We start from the raw sequence: 24969 nt of genomic DNA, 5'->3' as shown, positions 1-24969 counted from the left end.
GGTCAAAGATCAGGGCAGGGAAAGGCCTCAGGGCCCAGGAAGGACAAACGGGGCACTGACAGTCGCTTCAGGTGCTTTTATTGGTTCACTTGCAGGGCTGGAGTCCAGGCAACACTACTGCAAACCCAACCGACACACACCTGCAAGCCCCAAGTGGGAGCACGGGGAGCAGACTGGTCAGTGGAGGCTGGAGACCTAGTCACCCTTCGCTGAGTTATGGTGCCTGGTGGCATGAGAGGATGTGTCCACATGAGGGCAGGTAGGATGCAGGTGGGGCTGGGGGCCCCCTCCCTTGTGTAAAAGGAGATGGCTAAGCTGCCTGGGCCTGAGTCTGCTGGCAGGGTGCCCCCACTCCTTATGCTGACCCCTGACTGTCTTTGGACAATAAAGTGCATTACTGAACAAAGAGTGACTCAAAACCAGAAGCAGAGAAATCACAACACTTTTTCTTTAGCTAAAAGACAGACGGAAATGAACTATGCAGATGCCAGAACTTCAGGGTGAGCAGGATATTGGTCGAAGAGAAGGTAAAGACCAGAACAAGTGGAGGAGGAACGGCGGGGGCTGCGAGGTCTGAGGTTAGCGCACTCCTGCTCCCTCTGCAGACTCACATCTGATTAAAGGAGCAGGTGACCTGGGGCAGAACACGCGCCCAGCTTTCTGGCAGGTGGTCACAGATGAGCTGGAGAAATGGGGCTCTGCGCCTCGTGCCCCCTAGAATAGGCCCAACTCACTGGCCACTTGAGTGTCCTATGCCAGGTCAACCCGGAGGTGCCAGGCACATCCCTGCCACAAGTGAACACAACATCCAGGTGTGCTCTGTCCACAGGCCAAGGGCAAGGGAGGGTCACATAGATTTGTGTCCTGCCCTAGGACAGAGACATGAAGTCCTCAAGCAGCCTGTGTCTAGGTCCACCTCTCCTGGGGATGGGTGCAGTGCAGCTCAGAGATACGGGTTTTTTTTAAGGCAAAGAGGCATCAGGATGTCCACAGCTCCTGGAGAAGGGCCAGACTGGAACCCAGCTGTAGAAGAAATGCGGGACCCTAGAGCACGTGCAAGGTCTGACCACAACCTTTGTCCTGGGATGGCCTGGACCCACACCTCAGCACAGTACCCACTTTCTGACAACCCAGCAGCAGCTCCACAGCCCTCTACAACCAGGTTGCTACTTCCTGACCTGATTTGTAACGTGGCCATGTCAGAGGCCAGGGTCTAGGCAGGACAACAGGAAGGAATGGTGTGGGGACAAAAGGGACCAGAGCTTCCGGCCCTGCCTGGGGCCACCCAGCTCACCCAACGCAGGCCTGGTCAAGTGTTGGCTGCCCGAGGGGCTGCCTGCTCAGTGGGGGACACCAAACAGGCTCCTGCTCGGTCCTGGGTCTGCAGCTGTGCCAGCCATGTGGCCCAGCAGAAAAGTCTCAGGCACTGAGGTTCACTTGTGAGGAGACCTGACTGTAGGTCCCCCGTCCACTCACCCAAGCTGCATACACCTCCAGGGACTCATTAAAGGAGGGACGAAGGTGGAAACTAGTCTCTCTCACTCCCCTTTTATGCAGTTTTTATCTTAAAAAAAAAATAAATAAAAGTCTTCTGGGCAGGAATTACTGATTAACTGTTATTACAACCAAAGCAGACTTTAAAACCCCCCATGGACGCTGGGTGGGAGCAGGAAAGGGCGGGCAGCAGATTCACCTGCAGACCAGGCGGACGGGAGGCCATGAGCCTGTGGCCACGCATTTCTACTGCATGATGGCTACCAGAAGGGGAGGAGGTGGCCCTCACAGGCAGGGTCTTCCCCAGAGCATCAGGGTACAGAGGTCACCAAGAGCTCCCAACCAAAAACATGGGAGGAGCAGGAACAAAAAGCATCCAAGGAAGGAAAAAAGAAAGCTGGATGGTGGCAGCGAGCCCTCCCACCCCCTCGATTCCAGGTGATGATTCAGAGGCACCTAGTCCTTCTACCACAGTGCGGGCTGCTGTGGGGCGGCCGGTGAGGCCACACCGTGCCTCCACCAGGAAACTGGTTTTAGCCCGCAGAGCACCAGCCTGACTCCCTCTCTCCAGGGAAGCCTGGTGCTGAGAAGCTTCCTGGGTCAGAGACCCCAGGGCAGCCGCCCCCGCCTTGCCTTCAGGGCTGCTGAGGTGGGGCACGGTCACAACAATCTCGGCTTCCGAGAGGGCTGGGGTGGGTCCAGTCCCGCCAGCAGGGCCCGGGAGCCCTAGGTCCTGGGGAGGCTGCACATCTCGCAGTGGCCAGTGCCTGGCTGGTTCATGAAGGTGCAATGCTGACAGGCCCACATGGCGGACGAGGCGGCATGTGTGGAGCCCCCGACGGCTCCGTACTCTTGGAGGCCCGGAAGCTGCACACCAACTGTGCCTGTGGGGCAGGAAGAGAAGCAGTATTCATCCATTCTGCACAGGGATGCTGTCCCACCCCATCTGAGAGTTCTGCATGGCTGCTTATCAGGACAAGAGTGGACTCGAAAAGCAACTGCCATGGGCGTGGACGAATGCAGCTTGAGAGCCCCCACCCTGGGTCCCCTGCTCTCACACACAGAACCCTGCTAAGGAAAGCTGCTGTCTGCTGAGCAGAAAGCTGCCAGCTATGGCCCCTCACGCACCTGCCCACTGCCCCCGCCCAGCTGCTGTGTCAGTGGTTCCTTCCTTTGCACCGCTGAGCAGCAGTGCGGAGTATGAAGAGCATCTCTGGTTATCTGTCTCCCCCCGATGTACATCTGGGTCATTGCCAGTTTTAAGCTATTGTGAACAAAGCTGCCACGAATATTCTTAACACAAATCTTAGTGCGGATCTGTGTTTGCCTGTCTCTGGGGTAGCAGTGGGCTGGCTGGGTCATCCTCACCAGGACGTGGAAGAGGTCCAGCTGCTCTGGGAGTGTGTGAGCACGCCATGCAGCCAGTGTCTGCATCTCAGTCACTCTCACAGCATGCAATGGCAGCTTATTTCCACTTTTCTGATGACTGATGGTGACCTTACTGAAGCTCTTTTTGTGGAACATCTTCTATGGCTTATCGTCTCCTAGTCTGTGCCTTGTCAAGTTTTAGACAACATTTCTTCATGAGCCCCAGTGTTTCATTCTGATAAAGTCCACCTGACCAATCTTTTGGTCAATGTTTTTCTCTGTCCTACCTTCAAGGTCCTGAACATATTCAACTTTTTTTTTAACATATATCTTTATAGTTGTAGCTCTTACCATTAGGTCTATCAGCCTGTGATAGACCTAATGTCCCAGCCTGTATTGATTTTTTGTTTCTTTGATTTAAAAAAAAAATTTTTTTTTAGCTTCTCCTGTTGCAGCACACAGACTCAGTAGCTGCAGCTTGCCAGATCTAGAGCTCAGGGGCTTCAGTATTTGTGGCACACAGGCTGCTGCTCCACAGCATGTAGAATCTTCCTAAACCAGGGACTGAACCCTGTGTCCCCTGCAATGGCAGGCAGATTCTTAGCCACTGTACCACCAGGGAAGTCCTGTGCTGATTTTTATATATGGGGTGTACTGCAGAAGTCCAAGTTCATTTTACCCACACAGATAACCATTTGCTTCGACATGTTTTCCTAAAAAGGGTATATCTCCTCATGTAATCGTTCAGGTGCCTTGTTATCACCCAATTCTCAACTCTCCATCTGGCCCATCAGCCTATTTATTCTCATGCCAACAGCACCCTGTTTTAACCATGGCAGCCTTACTACTGAAGACAGAGTCCACATCCTCCAGCTTCATTTTTTAAAAAGTATTCACTTGGCTGCGCCAGTCTTAGTTGTAGCGCGTGGGCCCTTCGATCTGTGGCATGCTAACTCTGAGCTGCAGCATGTGAGTGCTAGTTCTCTGACCAGGGGTCGAACTTGGACCCTCTGCGCTGGGAATGCAGAGTCTTAGCCACTGGACCACCTAGAAGTCTCCATTCTTCTTTTCTCATGACTTGTTTTCTAGGCCTTCTGCACCCCCAGATAAATTTTAAAACTTTTCCCCCTCCCTTCCCCTGCAAAATAAATGTCTAAGGGGAATGATGATTGAGATTGTACCAATTAATTTTGGGAAAACTGACATCTTAGAAATATCTTGCCTTCCAGTCCAGAACAATGGTATTTCTTTACCATCTATTCAGCTCTTCTGGCGAAGTGTTAGCTTTCAGCAAAGAGCTCTTACATGGCATCGGTGGACTGTGTCACGAGATCTCTCACGTTCTGTGACTCTGCATCTGCAAAGGGTACTCCACTACCAATTTATGTTACCAGCCCCTGTGCAGTGAGCAGAGTTCTTTGAGTAGTGTTATCTGTTGACAGCATTTGACAACCATGCAGCACATTTTAGCAAAGTGACAGGTGCTTTCCCAATAGCGGCTCCAGGCAGTGGGTCCAGACCATATCATCCTGCTGCTGTGAGACTGATGCTTAACATAAGTTTGGGTTTCTTCCCACCATAAGTATGAGGCGTGGAGCCAATGGGACCCAGCTCCTATGGGGTCACTAGATTTTCATGAGTTTCTAGTGAGGATGGCAAGGCATACCACATGCTCAGACTGAATCCTTTCCTGATCTGGTTTTCTTTTCTCCCAACCAGGCCAGTGCTTATCTAGGAAAACCTCTTGGTCAAGTCATCCTTTCCCAGCTTCCCCATGTGCTCTTTCTGGGGCTCTCTTTTTAGAGAGAGGGCTCCAAACCACTAAAGCTGCTGCAGTCAATGTTTCTGTGTGAGGCACCTGAAGAATAACACCAGGAGCTGGGAGAGCCCAGTACGTGGGAGAGTTGGACCAGGAGCTGAGACCCTGGCCAGCACCTCACACTGTTCACCCAAGGACATGAGGCCATGGGCTTCACTGTAGGAATTTGGTGACAACATTGGGTCCTGTTTCAGAACGTGAGGACAAGAAGTAGATGGCATGTCTAGCCCTTTTACCATTTGGCTGTCAGAATCATATAGAAAGAAAACTTAAACAGAAGAGCAACACGATGAATACCAAGATTCCCCAACCCCTGAACTTTCAGGTACTCAGTGTAGAGAAAGTAAGAATCCCACGGGGCTCCCTGTGGCTTGGGTTCCACTGAGGGTTTCCTGACTAATTCTGGCTCCACGATCTGCCCTCTAGATTGAGAAAATATTTAAACACTTTTTTATATGTACTTCCAGGTGTGTTTTCAGGGGGCATTGCAGTTCTTCTCAAAGCCACAGGGAAAATGGCCACCAGGGTCACCACCCTCTCAAGCTCTTGGCGAGGGTGCAGGGAGTGTGGCGGCAGCTGGATGGAGGCTTTCACTCCGGAGACACAAGATCACCTAATTCTATTCTCTTTTCCTCCTTCTCCACCAAGAAAACTCTGAGGATTGATGGGGAAAGGGGAAAAGAAAAGCCTGAGGAGCCTAAAAGCTCTCTGCACTCAGCACTTAGGTGAGTGTGAAATTCCTGTTCACCTAAAACAATAACTTTCAAACTATTCCTAAGATGCTTAAAGAATCATGTACAAAAATCCATAGAACTGTGTACCCAAGATGGGTGGCCTTTACACATATGTTACAGTGATAAAAACATCTGTGGGCCCCAGCAAAGGTCTGTCTGTGCTTGTTCCATAGCCCACGATGCCATCAGGATACATCTGGGGTCAGGTTTCCAGGGCCCAGGAAGAAGTACTGGGGCCTTAAGGGCAGGAGTCTCAGCCCTGGTCATGGGGGTTGCAGGAGGGGAGGACACTTACTACAGAGCTGCTCGATGGTGGCCCATTGCTCAGACTTCTTCCAGGTCTGGGCAAGCTCCTCATTTCTGGTCCTCACAGCCTCCAGCAACAAGCTGATGCTGTCCTGCAAAAAGCCAGAAAGGAAGATTCCAACTCGCTTCACTGACAGTGGACAGACTTGCTCACACGTTTTTCTTCCCCAATATCAAGACACACTTAAGGGGGAATTGTGAAAATCTCCCAGGCCGTCACATGAAACGCAAAATAACACATACTTAGTCTATAAAGACAAGTGCTAAATTGAGCTAAAATGTAAATTCTTCCCAGAGAGCCCCAAGGTGACCACTGTGCTGCTCTCTCTCCTGGGCTGACTGCTCCACCCACTAGGTAGTCACAGCTCACAGGCCTTCTCCTGAGGGCCCGGGCAGACAGGCCAGAGCCCCGTGGCCATGAGGCCCACCCTCATCCCTCTCGCCTCCCTCAGTCCTCTGTCTTCATCACATCTATATCTCAGTGTGCTTTGCAACCTAGGACTCCAGGGTAAAAGTGCAGAGAACTAAATAGCTTTTATAATTAGAAACTTACAAAGCCTTCCAGGGCCTCTCAGGCAGTACCTTCAGAAAATGCTTCCTAACAGATGACTGCAACAACAGCACACAGTTTCCAGTGACAAGGCCCTAAGCTTTCACCACCTTCCCAACCAGACAGGCAGCAGCTGAGCCTGGGACTGGAGCTGCAACTCTCTGAGCTAAACAGGGAAGGCAAAGCTAGTGTGAAGCCTCAGGATGCCCAGTGTCAAGCATCACAAGTGAGCAGTTTGGACAAAAACGAACACAAGATCAATCCAGCAGGACACAAGAATAGCTACAGAAAAGCAGTGGGAGGAAGGGGCCTTGCCCTTCTACTCTGTCTCCTTGTAGAAATGTGTTTCCTTGGGTCTCAGACAGAAAAAGGGCCAAAATAAAAGGACAGCCATGACACGACCCATGCAAGAAGCTTCCTGACTGGACCCGCTGCTCCTGTGCTGCCCAGAAAGCAGGTGCCATCTGTAACACTTCGCCCTCGTCTCCCCACAAACCATGTCTTAAAAACGCCAACTGTGCAGTTGTGTGCCTGGGGCCTGGATGCTGGCCAACCTTCTGGGCCAAGGTGATAAACCAGAGCTGATTCGGGAGAAGGGGAGATCAGGAAGACGCAGAGGCTGGGATTCTCAAACTGTTCCAACAGGAATTTTTTAATTGTTGATCTCTAATGCTCCCCTTAGAAGGACAGAGCTAAGTGGCCTCTGTGTCCCATATGATTTGTCCTGCGTCATGGAGAACAGACACTTTTGAACAAGCTGTTCTAGTGCAAACTCTAAAACTGAGAAAGTCACCTATCAAGGCCCCTGTGCAAAGCTGCTGCCCACAGGACAGGTTAAGGGGGCCTTAGCTGCTCTGGTGCTGCCCAGAGTGCTCCAGTCTGAGGACAGAAAGCCCACCTGGCTCGTACCTGCAGAGGCATTACGTCGTTGGTGACCAGGAACAGCAGGAGGTGGAAATCCGAGATAGTGTCCAGGAACACAGATGAGGTGTTCTGGGACAGGTAGGTGGCCAGGCTGTGGAAATCCTAGAGATCCAGGTATTGGGGGCGGTGGGGGGGGGGGGACGACACAGACACAAGCACCCGTTGGTCCCAGGTCAGAATCGGAGGAGAGCCACTGTCCTACAAAAACGGGACTGAGCACATTGAGTGCTGAGGGATGGCCCACCCCCTCTCCTTCTAGAACCATTTACTGGGAGCCAGGGATAGAGAAACGCAGCTGCAGAGGAAAACTTCCAGGAAAACGCTCTTAGTACATCTGACTTACGGAAGAGTGTAAGCAACATGTCTGTGAAACTGACCTAGCTGTGAGACACATTCAAACTCACCTCTGGGGAGGAGAGGGAGTGGGAAGGGCTACCGTGGGGCTGCGAGAAGCCCTGTCTGTCCGGGTGCATTGCTGATCAGGGCAGCAGAGTAGTGAGGAGCAGGAATTGGGGCAGAGGGATGGGGGGATTATATGACACTAACACTTTCAATGGAACTGAAGTAGGAGACTCAAGGGTGCTACCCCAGTCAGTGGCTCTGTTCCTCCACCAGCACCTGGCCAGGTGGGCAGTGAGGAAACCAAAATATCAGAGAGGCCCTGGACACTAGTCACTGCTTCAGAAGGTACTCTCAATGCAGACATTCTTTAACCAGGCCCCTTTCTACAATGCCTGTGATCAACTTGGGATGTGTGTTCACAGGCCACTGACGTGAGGACAAGGCAGTCACAGCAGTTCTGACTGGCCTGATGTGTAGGTGACAGCCGAGGTGGCCAGGCCACATGAGGCCCCATGGCTTGGATGGTGCCAGAGAAACGTGGCAAGGTGACAAGATAGGGGGCAGAGCACACAGCAAAGCAAGACACCGCCACAAAAGACGGCGCTTACCAACAATCAATAACCTTGCTGGAAGAGGACACGAAGTGACCAATAAAACAGGCCCCCTGAGAATGGTCCTTCCGGCAAATCCACAGGCCTGAGGACTTAGAGGGATTTGCCTCTATGCTCATCCACTGCCCCTGCCCTGGAGAGGGCTCATGTGATCAGCAGTATCTTAGAAAAAAGCCTAACCAGGCTTTGTCACAAGAATGAATGAGGAGAGTCAGAAACCTTGATACTTTCTGGAAAAACAATAGTGACACTAGATAAACAAGCAGCAGTGACTTTAAATTATGTTTCTAAAGACAAAGAGCTTACCTGTGTCTCACCCAATACATCCCGGTTTTCAATAGGAAATGGATTTTGTGAAATAGAAAAAGTATAAACTGGATCCTTGGGGAAAGTTGTTGTGATCTAATGAACAAAAACACAAACCCATGATAAATTAATTGTGTCATAAACAGGGATGTGGGCCCTGAGCACACCAATCCTTGGAGCCCCGAGCTGCTCACAGGAGCAAAGTCCTTACTGTTCTACCCTGAATGGAATGCTTAGCTCTTAGGACAGCCCCTAAATGAAAATTCTGAAACTGTGACTCTCAGAAGCAAATAAAGTATCATTTTTCATAGCTGGTAAGACGGTGGTACCTGTGGGCAGTTTCCTAACTCCATCTCCACTGGGACGGCCTCTCGGCTGCTCTCCCACTGCCAAGGAAGAGCTAGAGGGTGGGCCACGGGAGAGAGCAGAGGCATGAGTACCATCTCAGGAGCCAACTCTGTTCCCACCACTATGTCTGGAGGGCAAGTGCAGAACCAGTTCCTGATGGTTTTGAAAGCCACGGTACCCTCCAGCGAGCTGTCTGAGGCCCCTTCCAATTCCCAGGCACCACTCCATGGAGCCAGGGCATGACCAGGCAGGAAGAGAAGTAAGGCCAGGGAGATGCAGGGCATGGATCTCCCCTGAAGATGGCTGGAGTCAGGAGCTCGCGTCCAAAGGGGAGTCGAAGCCCTGCAGTGCCTCAGACGTGCTTCAGAAACGACAGAGGGCACTTAAAATTCAAAATCAATAGAAGCTACAGGGACAGTGGCAAATGTGCAAAAATCAATACAAATACAGTTTCTCACTCCTCCTGGCAGGCGCCCCTCCCCCTAAACGCACCCAAGTATGTACCACCATCAGCCGTCTTTTGGTTGACGCAGCTCTTCCTCTGCAATATGACACTAGCAGCAGATTACACCTCGTCCAGATTTAGCACAGCTATTCTGGTTCCTTCGGGACTATTTCTAAAGAATGAAAATGTGGCTCTGGCCTGTTTTCTGCATCAGTGAAGGCAGCGAGCTGTGCCAGGCTGGCTGGCCCAGGACCCGCTGTGCCTGTGCCAGCGCTGTGACAGTGAGCTGAGCCGTCAGCAGCTCCTTCACTCGAGCCCTGCTGGCCTTTTATGGATGAGACCACGTGGCCTCGGTGCACAGGGTGTGAACTCAGCACAGCGCCAAGTCCTACTGTGAGGCCTCGCTTGGTTCATCTGAGAGATACAGAGACGGAGAGCCCATGCCTCCTAAGGCTGTTTGAGGATCAAGTGTGCCCAGACATGGGGAGCCCGCAGAACAGGCAGCACACGTGGGGTTCAGTCTCAGCTGCTGTCATGATTCTTGAGATGGTGGAGGGGCCACCTCACTGCAGAGACAAGGCCTGTGGCGGGCTCACACCCCTCCCTTTGGAAGGCAGATACAGGAGTGGACCAGCAATAACAGAAGACCCACTAGTAAGTAAACATGGAATTATGGGAAATGTTTGTCAGACCTGTAACTGCCCCTTGGAAAACTTCAGGGCCAAGTTCACATGGCAGCCTGACTATCCCAGAAGCCCAGAGGAGAGGATGCAGGGTGTCAAGCACTTTATTTTGTGCTCAAACCCTCTCCCCACCCAGCCTGCCTGGCTGGCTGACACCCCCCACACACGGAGCACCTCCACAGAAGGCCCGAACCAGCCACCTGGTCACAAGGCTTATTTAAAGTCACTGAATGTACTGATCAGGTGGGGGTCTGGGGCCGGGTGAGGAGACAGCACACCTGTCTGGGCACCTGCTCCAACCTCCTTCCACAGGAAGAGAGCACTTGAGTGTCACAGGGTGGAACGCTTCCCCATCAACCAAACGCTACTGCAACAGCACTAAGGCAAGAGCTTAGCTCCTTCATGAAAGGAAACGGGTGGGGAGGCCACTGGGAAAGAAGACCTCAGGAAGCTGGCTTTAAATCACGCAGACTCCTCCTAAGTGTATGCTCCATCAATCTGTTTTCATCTTAATTACACCCTAGGTAGTCTAAAAAGCAGATGCCTTTATGGCCTAGGTAATAAATATGTTCTCGGGAGCTGTCAGCTGGAATGGAGCGTTGGCGGGCTCGGCTCACAGGGACCCGCTGCTCCAAATGCAATGATACTTTACAGCCTGAATCACATGCCCGTCCTAGTCCAAATGCGGCCTGAATTCATCCTGGCAGGCAGCAGTTAGGAAATGAACTACCTCCCGTACCCTATGGACAGAGCGCTGACTGCAGCAAATGCATCAGGCTCTGGTCCTGCAGCACGTGCTGCCCTCTGCATGCGGCCACATCTCCGTGAGTGGAGCATGCCTCTGGAAAGGAGCCAAGGCTTGGGGAAGGTGTGCCAGTACCAGGTGCCTTCTTGGCTCCTCGAGTACCCTCCCAGAGACCATGCTGTCCCTTCACTCAAGGGCAGAGTCACAGCTGTATTCCCTAAGGATCGACTTGCGGCAGCCCACCATGAGCCTGGCTGTGGCAGCCTCTGTGGCAGTTACTGTGGCCAGGGCAGAACCTGCACACAGAACCAAGGAGAGGCTCGCTGACCTCTGGAGCTACTATGGCCTAGTTGGTGGTCCTCTGCTGCACTGTAGGTTGGGAGAAGTTAACCCCTTAAGTTGTTTTTAAGGAAATAAAAAATGAAAAGCCCTTAAGGTTTCTAGCTTTTTGGGGATGCCAGGAGCTCAGTGACTCAAACACCTCTGGGTGGCTATCCTGTGCAGGCAGAGGGGCAGGTGTTCAAGCGGCACCCTCTCAAGGCCTCCCCCAGCCGTCCTGACCTCTGCGGGGAGAAGACACACACTTACGTCTATGATCAGATACTCCACAGGCAGGGGGCGGGCCAGCTGGGTGATCTCGTTGCCAAACTTGTCTATGTCCTGAAACAGGAGACAAAGGTCCGGGGTGTGAGTGCTGACCTGTGATGGATTTTCTGTCCACATGCTTGTCTCACTCCTTAAATTACTACAATTCCTGTTGAAGTGTATGAAAAGCAGAGAGGAAAATGTGCACATTTTTGCAATGACTCCACCTTCCACCATTTCTTGGAGGCCATGACTCAAGAAAGTAGACTTGCTCTTGGTCACAGGGGTCTCCGCCCCCCAGTCTGGTGCTGAAGCTGTGGGAGACAGACCCCAGCTCCCGTGAGGGCAGGTTCCTGGAAACAATCCCCCAGGCCGCATCCGCGCCTCCCCTTCTCCATAAGCTCTCCCAGTCTCACACCCGAATGCTAACTCTTAACAACCTCCCTCACACCTTTGAAAACCCAACTTCATGGAAACTTAATCCTTACACATTAACAAAATACACACACACACACAGAGTACACATACTACGACGCAAACATGGAAACCCCGCCGCCAATCTGTCAAAGTCTAAACTTGTTTTGCTTTGTCAGATGCATGGAACATAAAGTTTAATTATGGGGAAAAATGGCCAGCATATGTTCATTAATCATAAAATGACAATTAGATCTGATTTATGTCAAACATGCTGAGTTCAAACAGAGCTCTCGAAATAAATTCATAAGAACCAATGCTTTTCATTAAAGATTCTGCAAGAGAGGGTCATATTTTCTATCTAACTCATCACTTAACATTATATAAATCATTCATTGAGTCATATATAAATTATACATCCATAATTTCCAATTATGGGACCTTACATAAAAGTTTATGTTTATTAAAGCTCTCAGACCCTAATGGATGCCAACCAGACCTCCCTGGGGCATGCAGGTGACGCAGTGCCACCTCAGCACATCACACCTTTTGGGGATGTCAGAGGACCAGGCCATCTTTTGAGACAATGTTCACAGGCCATCCTACGTTAATCCAAGTCTGTTATCCTAACAAGAAGTCAAGAGGCTCCATGCGGCCCTGCTCTTTTTTTTTTCTTCCAGATATTAAACTCTTTGGTCCACGGCACATCTCAGATTACCCACACCTTCCCTACCTTTTCTCGGTTCACAACCCAGAGAGCTGCTGGCAAGCATGTACCCCTCTGCCCATCCAGAAAATGGTTCAAATACATCTAAGCAAACACATCTAGCCAGCCACACAGGGAGTAAGAGCACCAGCAGAGGACAGGTTCCTGGAAACAATGCCCATTCTGTCTGCCCTCCTCGGAAGCTGGAATCCTGTCCCCTCCACCTGGGCAAGAGTCCTTGGTCTTTCTGCATGCTCATAGCTGCAGCATATGGAGTAGGCCTGGCTTTCTGTAGCTCTACCAGCTTTGACACTGGCAGCCCAAGATATGAGGCTTGCTGAATGGGTCCTGGGCCCCAAAAGTGGTAGTTTTTCAATGGAGGAAACATGGTAGAAGGCGGGAATCAAACCCAATCAAACTACATCACCATTTCCAAAAATACACGCTTGCCCCACAAGAAACAACCTGCAACAACTCACACATAATTAGCCCGTCTGGAATTCATCTTCAAATCTAATTAAGCTCTAATATGCAGAGACATTTTCACAGCACCTGTTCGCTTTAATCTTCCCCTCCAGGGATGTTTCTTGCTAAATGCCCCCCTCTCTTTTTTTTGTGTCATGCTATTCTCTTTCAAATTTAACTACCCCACTGTACCCTTCTGCTCCCCAAGAAAATAAAGGTGCTGCATCCCCCTCTCTTCCCTGGAGGAAAAGCAGGTACCTTCTATCTCTCCCCCATGCTTTCACTCAAATGTTTTTGCCAGCCAAGCCCTAGCCCCACACACCATTTTAAAAGGCAATTACTTTTTATGGGCGTTAGCAAATGTCAGGCAGAATACACTAGGAGGAAGACATCTTAATTCTAAGTTTGGCAGCCACCAAAGTGTCAGCAGTTTTATCTCCACCTGGAGCAAGACACTGGGAGAGTCAGAAACTGAGGTCCCTGATACCTCGCTACCTGTCATCGGTCATGTCTACAAACGTCAACGAGAAAACCAGGGATCTCTTTGTTAACTCAGAGGCAAGCAGGCTTTGTGCCATGACAACAGCAAAGTTCACTGACTGGGTGGCACAGCTTGCTATGGAAAAGGTGAATGAAATCCTTAATGTATCTTTAATGTAATCCTTTTCTCCTTAAAGAACTGGCAAGAAGACAGTAAGTGAAACTAGCAGTTTGATCCGAGACTTCACAGGATAAAGCAAGAGAAAACAACATTCTCAGGACAAAGTCTATTAAAGAATCACCATTTAGGAAGCAGTCCAGTTGATAAGCACCTGAAGAGCACTTGTTAGAAGCAAAAGACCAGCAGAGCCCGGTCCACGCTTGACAGTGTGTGCATGCGCCCAGTGGGCCCCAGAGCATGCGGAGGGCACAAAGGGGTACGAGGACAAGCTGTTCTGCCCAAGATCTAATAGCCAGGAGGGGCAGAGGGCAGGTGGGATAGCAGTTGTGTCCACTTCATACTCCGGATCTCAGTACCAGGACTCACGGGCTCTGCTCCTCTGCAGCCCTGCCACCAAGGGTGTGCACGTCCACTCCATTTCCACCCTCGTGGGGATCTGACCACAGACTTGTCATCTCCAGCTCAACGGAAAGAATGAAAGCCAAGCTCACAGGTCTCAAAGACCACAAAATCTTTCTCCCTAGACTGGGATGTTATATGTTGTTCAGGTTCTTATCTTGCTGGCAAATTCTTGGTTCCTTAATACATTTTCCTGAATAATGCTGGAGGCAAACATAATCTCCTGTGATAAAAACATTTGTTTAGAATTCTCTGGTAGTCCAGTTGTTAGGACTTGGTGCTTTCACTGCCAGGACTCAGGTTCATTCCCTAGCTGGCGAACTAAGATCCTGCAAGCCAAGTGGCACAGCCAAAAATAAAAGAAAATTTTAAAAATACGCAAAAAAATAAAATATTTGCTTAAAAAAGTTGAAATAGTCCAGAGTCTTTCCCTAACAAATATAAACTGTATTATGAAACTACAATATATAAATAAATAATGGATAAACATTACAAATCTCAATGCAAAATTAAATCAAAAAGGACTAAAAGAAAATATAAATAGATAGCTTCAAGTAAAGAATTACTTTCTAAGTATGATGACAAAAGCAGGAATTACAATGAAAAAAGATTAAGGTATCTCTGAATCAGAAAATGTCAGAACTTCCTTTGTATGTAAAGTTAAAGAAATGATATATGTGACAAAGGGCTTACGTATAAAGACCCCTCATAAATGAATGCAAAAATGATGAATCGCCTTACAAATACCTCAGGGCACAGAAAGGCAATTCACAGAGAAAACAGCAATGCACACAAGAGACTTGAGACAGAGTGAGTGCAGAGCATGGGGTCCCGAGAGCAGGGCCCAGGCAGGCGAGCTCGAGCTGATGAGCACAGGGCTGGTGGGCAGCACAGCCTGCTGTAGCCTGCTCGGGGGAACTTTGGGAGACCACATGAAACCCCTGAAATATAGGTTAACCTTTGACAAAACAATGCTGGTGGTTTGCTCGGAATGTCCCAAGTAACTCAGCACACACATGGAGTGAGCTCCAGGATGAGTCACAAAGCACGGCTAGTCAGTGCCAGATGCTAGGACAAACCCATGCTGGGCTGAGGACAGGTGGGTAAGTGATGGGTGGGACAGAGAGGACGCCACAGGCCCCCAGAGCGCGCCGGTCCCCCCACAGCCACGACAGCCCAGCTGCCTCTCTCCAGAGAGGAGAGAGGACGCCACAGACCCCCAGAGAGCGCCGGTTCCCCCCACAGCCATGACAGCCCAGCTGCCTGTGTGCTCTCTCCTCCCCACCGCAGCCACCTGCAAGCTCTTCCAGATCCTCATCACTGAGGATCATCACAACCCCCTCATGCTGGGAGAATCCACCCTGCCACCCCCTGCCTGGGCAGCCACCTGAGAGCAGCATTCCCTGGGGTCTCTAAGACCCTCTTTGTCCACTGAACAATCCACCTTCTCTCCTCTACTTCCAGGGCTTTAACCTGGGGTGTCTCGGCAGATAACCCTGAAGAGGCACTCTTGGTTGGCACCTCTCGTCTTCCTTCCTGTCCCACCGCATCCAACTTCAAAACACGGGCACCTCTCCCCACTTTGACAGGAGGTACGCCCAGGCCATTCTCTCACTGGCTCCACAGAGCTTCCCAGGACAAACAGATCAGAGCTGCAGGCAAAGGTGGACCCTCAAGCTTTCCAGCCCTGTCCTCTGTGTGAACGCACATACAAATGTGTGTACATACATGCACCAACATCTACAGGAATTGGGATTTTTACTATACATACAGACACATTTTATTTTTTAAATATATTTACTGAGCTGCGCCAGGTCTTAGTTGTGGCATGTGGGATCTAGTTCCCTGACGAGGGATCGAACCCAGGCCCCCTGCGTTGACAGCACAGAGTCTTAGCTGCTGGACCACCAGAGAAGTACCATACAGATACATTTTAAATTTTACTTCATAAGTTTTATCACATATCTTCACATAATTTTCAAACACACAATTTTAGTGATCACAGAATATTTCACCAAATAGATGTATTATAATTTAATATTCTGGTTACTAGACTTCTAGATTGCTTTAAGTTTTTGTTACCACAGATAACAACATGATGAACAGCCTTAGACAAACACGGGTATGTGTCCTGTTTACAAGGTATATTTTAAATCAACCCCAAAGCCCACAGGAGGACTAAAAGGATTACTTAAATGTTTGCTTTCATAGGTCTCTTTGCTCAAACTGATATTTTCCTGAAATGTATGAGAAATGAGTGTCTCAACTCCTACAGGGCTATAAACAATTCTGAGAAGCCCTTCTAGCGTGCTCTCACTAACGGGCAAGTAAGCAATCTAAGAAAACAGCAGCATGATTAAGGATAGAATATGTTCTGTGACAAAAGGGAGCTCTCTTCTTAAGGGGAGGAAACTTACAACAAGACATGGAAATAAACAGCAAATTCCCAACATGATAAAGGGCACAAAGAAACAAAACACAAAAAAGCCCCACAGCAAACTCACAGTTAATGATGAAATCCTGAAAACACATCTTTTACAATTAAAAACCAGACAAAAGCACTGGTTACTCAACACTTCCAAAAGCCCTAGCCAGCACGAGGAGCCAAAATGAAGGGAAGAATCATCACTCCTGAATAATGCAAAGAACCCAGAACACATGTACAAATTAGAGGAATAAGCAACAGAGAGCTGAACTGCCAAGCCGGTGCTTACTGCAGTATGCAGAAACTACAAAGTACCTAGGAACAATCCAACAATGGACAAAACCTTCAAGGAAAAAAAATTCTGACTTTCTGAGAGATGTCAAAGGTGTCGTTCGTGTCTGTACGTGCCTGTGTGTGTGTGTGTGTGTGAGACAGAGAGAGAGAATCACATCTGGGTGAAACCTGCAGGCTGGTCCTGAAGTCTACAGGGAGCAGGGGAGGGTTAGGAATAGTCCAGGCTTGGGGAGATAAGCAAGGCAGGGCTGCAAAGGATCAGGGAAGAATGAAGTTACAGTGACTTGGACAGCGTGGTACTGGTGCTGGATGAGCAACACCGGCCAGGGGACAGAAGGGAGGACAGAGGTGAGGCCACGATCACGGAGACGACTGGTAATGGAGAAGCACCACAGAGCAACAGAGAAAGACAGTTTTCCCAATACATGGTGTTCAGACAGAATATGGCTACAATAAATTAAGAAGAAAACTGGGACACGCATTTGTAGCAATCCTAAATGGACTTAAAACACAAAACCACCAACCTTAGAGAAGATAAGGTAACAGATTTTCTTTATGATTCAAAATGCCAAAGCGTAGAAAGCTGACCACATGGAAATGTAAACTTTCTGCTTCAGTGACACCACGGTAGAGAAGAGGCAGACGTGTCACACTCCTGACATGGTCAGAGGCAGAGAGAAGAAGACTGAATCACCCAGGGAGGAACAGGCAACAGATACAACCAGCACATCACAGGAGACAGGACGGAGCCAACAAATGAAGAAAAAGGAGCCTGGCCTCACTTATGATCAGGATGGCACAATGACAGCTCAAGAAAACGCCCCATGGATGTCTGAATGATGAGCAGGACTCGGGCCCGAGGCTGTGGAGTATGGTGCTTCACGTGGCATTCTGCTCACAGTGGACTCGTGCCAAGGCAACACAATGGCCACACACAGGTAGGTCACAGGCTGCTTCAGGGTAAGGGAACATGGCCTAGCTCAGAGGACACAAGAGCACAGTTTTGGGTCTACTGTGTGCAGCAACATGTAAAACTCACAATACCTGGTTTAGGAAAACATACATAGGAGGTAAAACTAGAAGAAAAGCAAGGAAGTCATACTGCACTCCCTCTGGAAGAAGACAGAAGACCCAGCAACTTCAGAGGCCACAGGAATGTTCTGGTTTTTAATTCTGGGGATTGGTATTTCTGCTTTATTTCTTAAACATGTTTTATAAATAATCTTTCATATCTACTCAGTATTTAATTTTTAAAATTCTGGGGAAAAAAAAGAGATGGCAGCCTGATAACCTTGGAGCAATGTGTCCACACACACTGAGCGAGCCGGGCTTCACACGTCTTTGCAGCTAATAGGAAACAGCTTTCCATGAAGACACCAGACCCCATCACTGCCCCCAGACTGGCAAGCTGTCCCCAAAAGGCTCAGGATTGCAACTAGCAGGACCACCATGTCTCAGGGTCTAAAAGTGAGTCATTCTGCATTCCGAAACGCGCCATACAAACGTATCTTGTAAGATAGGAACTTTTGGGAAGAAGATCAAACCTTCACAGTGGTTCCCAGCATGGTGTGATTTTGATGTGTGAATGTTTAATAATGATTTAAAAGTATTTATTCAGAGTACCTAATGCACACAGAATTTGTGTAAGGGCAAAATCTGTGTTATCAAGCCAGAAATTGTTACTGATCACCACAGGACAGAAGAGACAACAGAGTTCTTAATCAAGACTCTTTGGAAATGTTTCCTTTCAAGAATGATATGGAGAACCCTTTCCCAGAGCTCCTTGCTGCTGCTAAGTCACGTCAGTCGTGTCCGACTCTGTGTGACCCCATAGACAGAAGCCCACCAGGCTCCCCCATCCCTGGGATTCTCCAGGCAAGAACACTGGAGTGGGTTGCCATTTCCTTCTCCACCAGAGCTCCTTACTGTCCCACAAATCTGAGGGGGCGCCTGAGCGAGCTATCACAGGCCAGCCTCACTGTGTCTCTCCACTGCCACCAGCTGAAAGGAGCAGATACAGCATCTAGGCCTGCCAGCTCCACGAGCATTTCTTATCAGGCTGCTACCGAGCAAAGACAGGTTGCTTGCTACCATACTGAGCCGGTCTTCCTAGCACAGTGACAGTCCCTGCCCCCATTACCCTCAGACCATGCAGAAGCTCAGATTCAGAAATAGCAGACCTTCATTCCAAAGAGCTGAGGGGGAGACCAGGGGCAGGGACAAGACCCTCAGGCCCTCGCACTTTTCCTTTGCACATCACCCACTTCCACAGATGCCCACAGCAGGAAAGATCCACCTTCAGACAGTTTCAGCCCCGCTTCTAATCCCTAAGGAGGTGAAGTCTGTCACAATCACGTAGTGTCTAGCCTTCAAGTCACCACCAGGTTGAGGCCCTGGAGCCCCTCAGCTCTGGGCGCTCTCCTGGGTGTCTGACATGTCCCATAGGTAGTACGGTGTGTCCTTAGCACTGAATGCCATTCAGCAATGAAAAGAATGAAGCACTGCAGACTGCAGGCATGGATGAACCATGAGACACTGTAAGTGGTGAAAAGTCAAGTCACAAAAGACCACACACTGTAGGAGTCCATCAAGGAAACCAGAGAAAGCAAACCAGTGGTTGTCAGGAGTTGGGAGGCCTGGGGTGTAATTGCTAAACGATGCAGGGCTTCTTTTTTGGGGAAAAAACTGTTCTAAAATTAGATGGTGGTGATGGCTATGCAACCCTGCAAATATCCTAAGAGCCCCTGAACTGGGCACTTCAAATCAATGAACTGTGTGATATGCAAACTGCATCTCAATAAAGTTATTTAAAAATACAGCCTTACTGGAACAATAAAAAAAACAAAACAATTATTAAACACTAAACAGTGTCTAGTCATTGCACACACTGATACAAAAAAGAATGCTGAAAGAATCCAATCAGTTTAAAGAAACTGGATCATCACTCTTTATGAGCTTTCATTGCTTGCCTATTTTTGGTTCCAGGCCCCTTCTGCCAGCAAGTCTTTGTGGCCTAAGAGCAGTGAGACCACGAGCAGAGCTGTGCATCCAGGACTCGTCACACGGCGAAAACATCCTTCAGCAATGGAGACGAAGTACTTCTCAGACATACGAAAGCAGACCTGCACCACAAGAAATAAAGGCTCCTCCAGGAAGAGCAGTGCCAGATGGAAACTGGAGACTGCCCAGGATGGGGAACAGGCAGGGTGCCAGACTGTGACCATGAACAACTCCCACGAGGAAGACGGGAACCAGGTCACTAGCCCCCAGGGAAGCACCCATCGCTGACTGTCCAAACCAGATCACAGCTTGCTTTCTTTTTAGGGAGCAGGGAGGGGTGTGGCACGCCATATAGCACGCAGGACCTCAGTTCCCGGACCAGGGATGGAACCCATGTCCCCTGTAGTGGAAGCCCAGAGTCTCAACCACTGGACTGCCAGGGAAGTCCCCACAGTTTTCAATAAAAGTCATTTTTATAGCTTTCACAGGAAACAGTTTTAGAATTGGGTGACTGGGTCTCCTCAAGAGAGCCTCACTTCTGCCAGGCAGCTCCAGCCTTCACGCCTGCTGAGGCCCACAGGCACCAATCCTCCTTTTCAGAAACTGAAATAGTCTGTGCCGCAACGGTCTCACTTGTCATGCACCCCAACCCCAGTGCACAGTATCCCCACTTCTGCTTATAAGCCCTAACACCACACAAGCCTGCATAGTTAATAAAAGCCCTGGAAATGCTACAGATTCCTTATCCACAAGCTGGCCTCTAGATGACGATGGTGGACCCACGGCCAGAATGCACCAAAATTAGTAACGTCCAGGACAGGTCAGCATTTACACTGCTCTCCATCCACTTCTCTCTTCTGGTACCATCGCATTTTTACCTTATAAAACACATCAGGCACGTACTGCTCGCTGCTGGACTCCTTGGCATAGCCGAGCTCAGGGGCATCCTTGCAGGGCAGCAGGCATTCATCTCGGACCAGTGCCATGCACTGATTGGACACCTGGTACCCTTCAAAGTGGACCTGGTTGTCGGGGCCACCTGCAAGAGAAAGACCTTCAATGAGAATCCATGGGAGGATGTTCAAAACAAGTGTCATTCTTCATCTCGGATCTGCAGAACCAACTCCCGTGTATGTGTTTTGGGTAGAATCAAAAATTTTCAACTGCAGCTTCACAAGAGCTGTGAACACAAAGCCTTGAACACAGGCTGTGAAAAAGCCACTGCAGCTCCTCAAACAGCCCCACCAGCAACATGCTGTCTCAGAACTGGAGGCATGACTGTTAAACCTTCTCTAACACCCATCCAAAAGCACGCTTGGGCTCCTGGATTTTAGTAACACAGGGATGTGAACAACAGAGCCCCATGTTCTAGCAAATTCTGTTCTTGAGTGAATGCAGGGAGATGGATGGGAGTGAACAGGAGAAGACAGAAACTTTTCCCAGCAAATACAACGCTAGTTATCTGCACAGTGCAGAGGACAGCCCTGACCTCAGATACCTGGACAGTCGGCACATCTGGGAGGCAGACATGGACCCTGCCGCAGCACTTAGGAGGCCACTCTCCCTGTGCCAAGCCCTGCCCTCCACTCTAACCTTTCTCAGGTCCTACTCCATAGAAACCTGCAGCAGGGTTACAGTTTGAGACGAGGGTAAAACCCATGGAGGAGGTCAGGCAAGACCGATCATTCAGCCGTCTTCCTCCCCTCCAGAATCAGGGTCACACTCTGACAACTGCGATAGCTTTGGAGAATTAAAAAAAAATAAGCTCTCAACATCTCTAACTTAGTTTCTTTTATAAAAGCAAAGTAAGGTACCAATCAAGGAACAGGTATTTTATCTGTCTGGCTTGCAAACATTTACCAGAAGGCAGACCTGATGGCCAGGCAAACATGTGAAGGACGGGGCACAGCCAGCCTCCAAGGGACAATCAGGGGCTTATGTCGGCTTGACTCTGCACACCAGAGGCCAACAGCAGCTGGTTTCCAAATGCTGCATCACACTGGGCTCCAAAGGCTGGTGGACATCCAAGCCTAGCATCTTCTCTCTGACCCTCGACTCTCACACTTGGGGAGGTGGCCAGGCCTGGGCAATGACAGCTAACTAAAGTCAAGGCAACAAACACAAGGCACATGACCCTCCAGTGCAATCCGGGGAATGAATGTCACAGCTCCATGAGTGATTGACACTTTGGATAACCACTGTCCATCGCCACCCCTGGGTAAGGGAGAGAAATTATGCATCTGAGCATCTCACAGCACTACCAAGATGGACAACTCAGCCCAGATCTGAAAGGACTCTAACTGCAGATCCTATTATAAGTGATTTACTACCTTACAGTTTTAAAACCTATCAGTAAAGAGCCAATTTCAGAGGCAAAAATTCCACGGACAATCTGTAATTTCCAAATTCCCAACAACAGGTATGACTCAATAACTGAAAGTACAGGCAGCTCCTGAGTTGGAAACTATTTATAATTCTAAACATGTACCAGTTCTTTGGGCTCATCAAATAATTCCCCATAGAAACAGTAATTAAAGGGGTTAGGTTACCATGGGAGCCCATGGAAGCCTAAAACAACAGTGCTCACGAAGAGTAGTTCTGAAAATATGTGGAGGTGATTTTTGTTTTTTTTAATGAAGTGGGGCAGGGTGGGGCACGAGCTGCCAGTTTTAGCAGGCTAGAGTCAAAGGTGCCAGACATCCTGGTGTGTTCAGGCGAGTCCCTCACGACAAAGAACCGCCCCACATCACACCTGGCCTTGAAATGGCCTGTGCACACTCATGTAGGCAAAACCAGTATTTGTGGGGACCTGGGATTAAAATCAACTGCATTTTATACACAACCACAGAAATAAACACTCATAGCTTTAACAGTGTATCATCTATGAACAGGATACCATATAAATTGAGGAAGGGCCCTGCGTGGCTCTGAGTTCTATGGAGGGCTGCTGGCTGAAATGTCTAGGAACCATGTCACTGATGCCTACACAGGGCCTACCCACAAGGCTGGCAGCCCTCCACAGTGCTATCCTCAGCAAGTATCAGTCCCCAAGCACTTGCTGGCTCATGGAGTGTATTGTCTTATTACACGTTCCTTCACTATTATTTTTCCTTAATGTTACAGTCATCTTATGACTCTGCTTTCTTTTTAGAATCAGGTGTGTAGGCTGATATATTATCTATGAACTTTACTTTCTGGATAGTAAAGACATGTCATAAATGTACTAAAGAACAGGTATCAGGTCTGATAGGTTTGAGAACCACCAGCCTAAATGAAGCAAGTGGGGGATTATGTGATGTAGGGAGTAGAAAGAGAATACTTTCCTCCCCTGTGTCAAACAGAAAGCTGGCTTGGCAAAATTCTGATAATGTACAACCTGTCTCTTCTCTGTTCTCCCCCTTGGCTCCTACTGCCCGGAGTGTTCTCATCACAATAGGTTCCCTGCCCCATGAGGCCCTGGTAGAAGGACTCTATGCTACAGAATTAGTGCTTTCACTAATCCCTGTCCAAACTGCCATCCACTTCCTTAAGCACTTGACTCCATTAATTCACGTTAACATGTGAATGATGCTGCCATAGCCTCTTGTGCCCAAAAGTACATTCATTTCAAAGAGAAGGTGCCTGTCACTCTAAATGGATCGCAAATCAAATGGATCTTAAAAATTCGGACAGCATGAAAGATGTTTTCCTTCATGGTTCCCATGGCAGTGGTAACAGGCTCAACTGGGATTAATAGGGAATATAGTTACTTATGGAAAAGGAAATGGCAACCCTCCCAAGTATGCTTGCCTGGAAAATTCCATGGATAGAGGAGCCTGGCGGGCTACAGTCCATGGGGTCATAAAGACTTGGACATGACAGAGCATATATTTACTTATATGCTTTAGGATGTTTGTAAACTGGGTTTCTAAACTAGAAGAAGTGTGGTAGCCATGAACGAAATGGATTATCACCTCTGTGATGGAAGAACTCAAGGCTTCACAGGATCAAGGTTAGTGTTTAATAAACTGACCAAAGAGACTGTTTTTATGAGTTGGTTTTCCAAGTTTCAAATTCCTACTCCTTTTGAACCATATGGTCTTATGCTTAGCTTTTTTCTAGGACAGCATCTCAAGTGTATTATAGAAGATTTGGTGGCACTTTTTTACAGGCCATAATCTTTTATTACTGTGTATTCACGACGTATGGGCCTCTCTTGTGGTTCAGCTGGTAAAGAATCTGCCTGCAATGCGGGAGACCTGGATTCGATACCTGGGTTGGGAAGATCCCCTAGAGAAGGCAAGGCTACCCACTCCAGTATTCTGGCCTAGAGAATTCCATGGACTGTATAGTCCATGGGGTCACAAAGAGTTGCATCCGACTGAGCGACTTTCATGACATATATGTAACATGTAATACAATAGACACAATATCACAAACACATTCATTACTCCCAATAAAAGCTTTATGGAAAAGATTTCTTAAAATGACCCTTCCACTCATAAATAAACAAGTAACAGGAACAGTAAATTCCTTTTCTCTTCCTTAACCACAGCCATCCTTGGCAAAGGCAGCCCAGAACTCAGATCCAGAACCAGGTGAACCTGGACTAAGGCTAAGAGAGTGGATTAGAGGAGGGCTACACTGAGGCCAAGATTCTAGAATTAATAGTTTTGGGCGATGCTGAGTTCAGGATTTCTGCCACAAACCAGAAAGAAGAATTTCATGTCTCACAGGCCCATTAAGAAAATCTACTGTAACTACATTAACAATGCAGGGCTTTTCTGGTTGCTCACTAGTAAAGAACCCACCTTTCAACGCAGGAGACCCGAGTTTGATCCCTGGGTTGGGAAGATCCCCTGGAGAAGGAAATGGCAACCCATTCCAGTACTCTTGCCTGAGAAAATCCCATGGCAGAGGAGCCTGGTGGGGTTACAGGCCACTAGGTTGCAAAGAGTCAGACGTGACTTGGTGACTAAAACAACAACGGGTGGCAGAGCAGGCTAAACACAGACCTGACATGATTTAATCCTTTCTTTCCTGTATCCATTCAGGCCTGACCAGGGTGAGGCAAAAAAAAAAAAAAGTGCCTAAAAAAGAATGCAAACAGGAACAAAACCTATTGACAGAGTAGTAATGGTTATAATACAACTCTGCCTCCATTTATACCTGTAGCCACTGCAGTAACAAACTTGGATCCAAAATGTCCATCTGGAGATAGTCGACATATGTTGGGATGCTTATTTTGGAAGTCTCCTGCAGTGATACATTCTTCTGAACTCAGGAAATAGGTGTCCTAAGAAAAGAGAACCAGCATATCAAGTTCTGCAGCATCCTGTCAAAATATGCTTCTATTTCTTTAGAAA

The 24969-nt window shown here is 48.8% G+C and overlaps 1 protein-coding gene across 3 annotated transcripts in view; it reads right to left on the bottom strand.

The window, feature by feature from the left end:
* Positions 1–61: 61 nt before the first annotated feature.
* The window catches only part of NPLOC4 (NPL4 homolog, ubiquitin recognition factor), a 52903-nt gene continuing 27995 nt past the window's right edge, over positions 62–24969 (bottom strand). For 2 of the 3 annotated variants that reach the window (XM_055408345.2, XM_055408346.2), the window contains 7 exons: positions 24773–24899; positions 20503–20663; positions 11264–11335; positions 8455–8550; positions 7181–7297; positions 5711–5813; positions 62–2378 (listed from right to left, as the gene is read on the bottom strand). In XM_055408345.2, coding sequence (XP_055264320.1) covers positions 2221–2378; positions 5711–5813; positions 7181–7297; positions 8455–8550; positions 11264–11335; positions 20503–20663; positions 24773–24899 — 834 coding nt within the window. In that variant the 3' untranslated portion in view covers positions 62–2220. The remainder of the gene's footprint in view (positions 2379–5710; positions 5814–7180; positions 7298–8454; positions 8551–11263; positions 11336–20502; positions 20664–24772; positions 24900–24969) is intronic. The other variant, XM_088829251.1, reaches the window with a different exon arrangement.

The sequence above is a fragment of the Moschus berezovskii genome, chromosome 20 (assembly GCF_049115385.1).
Source record: "Moschus berezovskii isolate FMDL1 chromosome 20, NW_MosBer_1.0, whole genome shotgun sequence".
Taxonomy (NCBI): domain Eukaryota; kingdom Metazoa; phylum Chordata; class Mammalia; order Artiodactyla; family Moschidae; genus Moschus; species Moschus berezovskii.
Note: the sequence above shows the minus strand (reverse complement) of the source record. Positions and strands in the feature narration are given on the sequence as shown.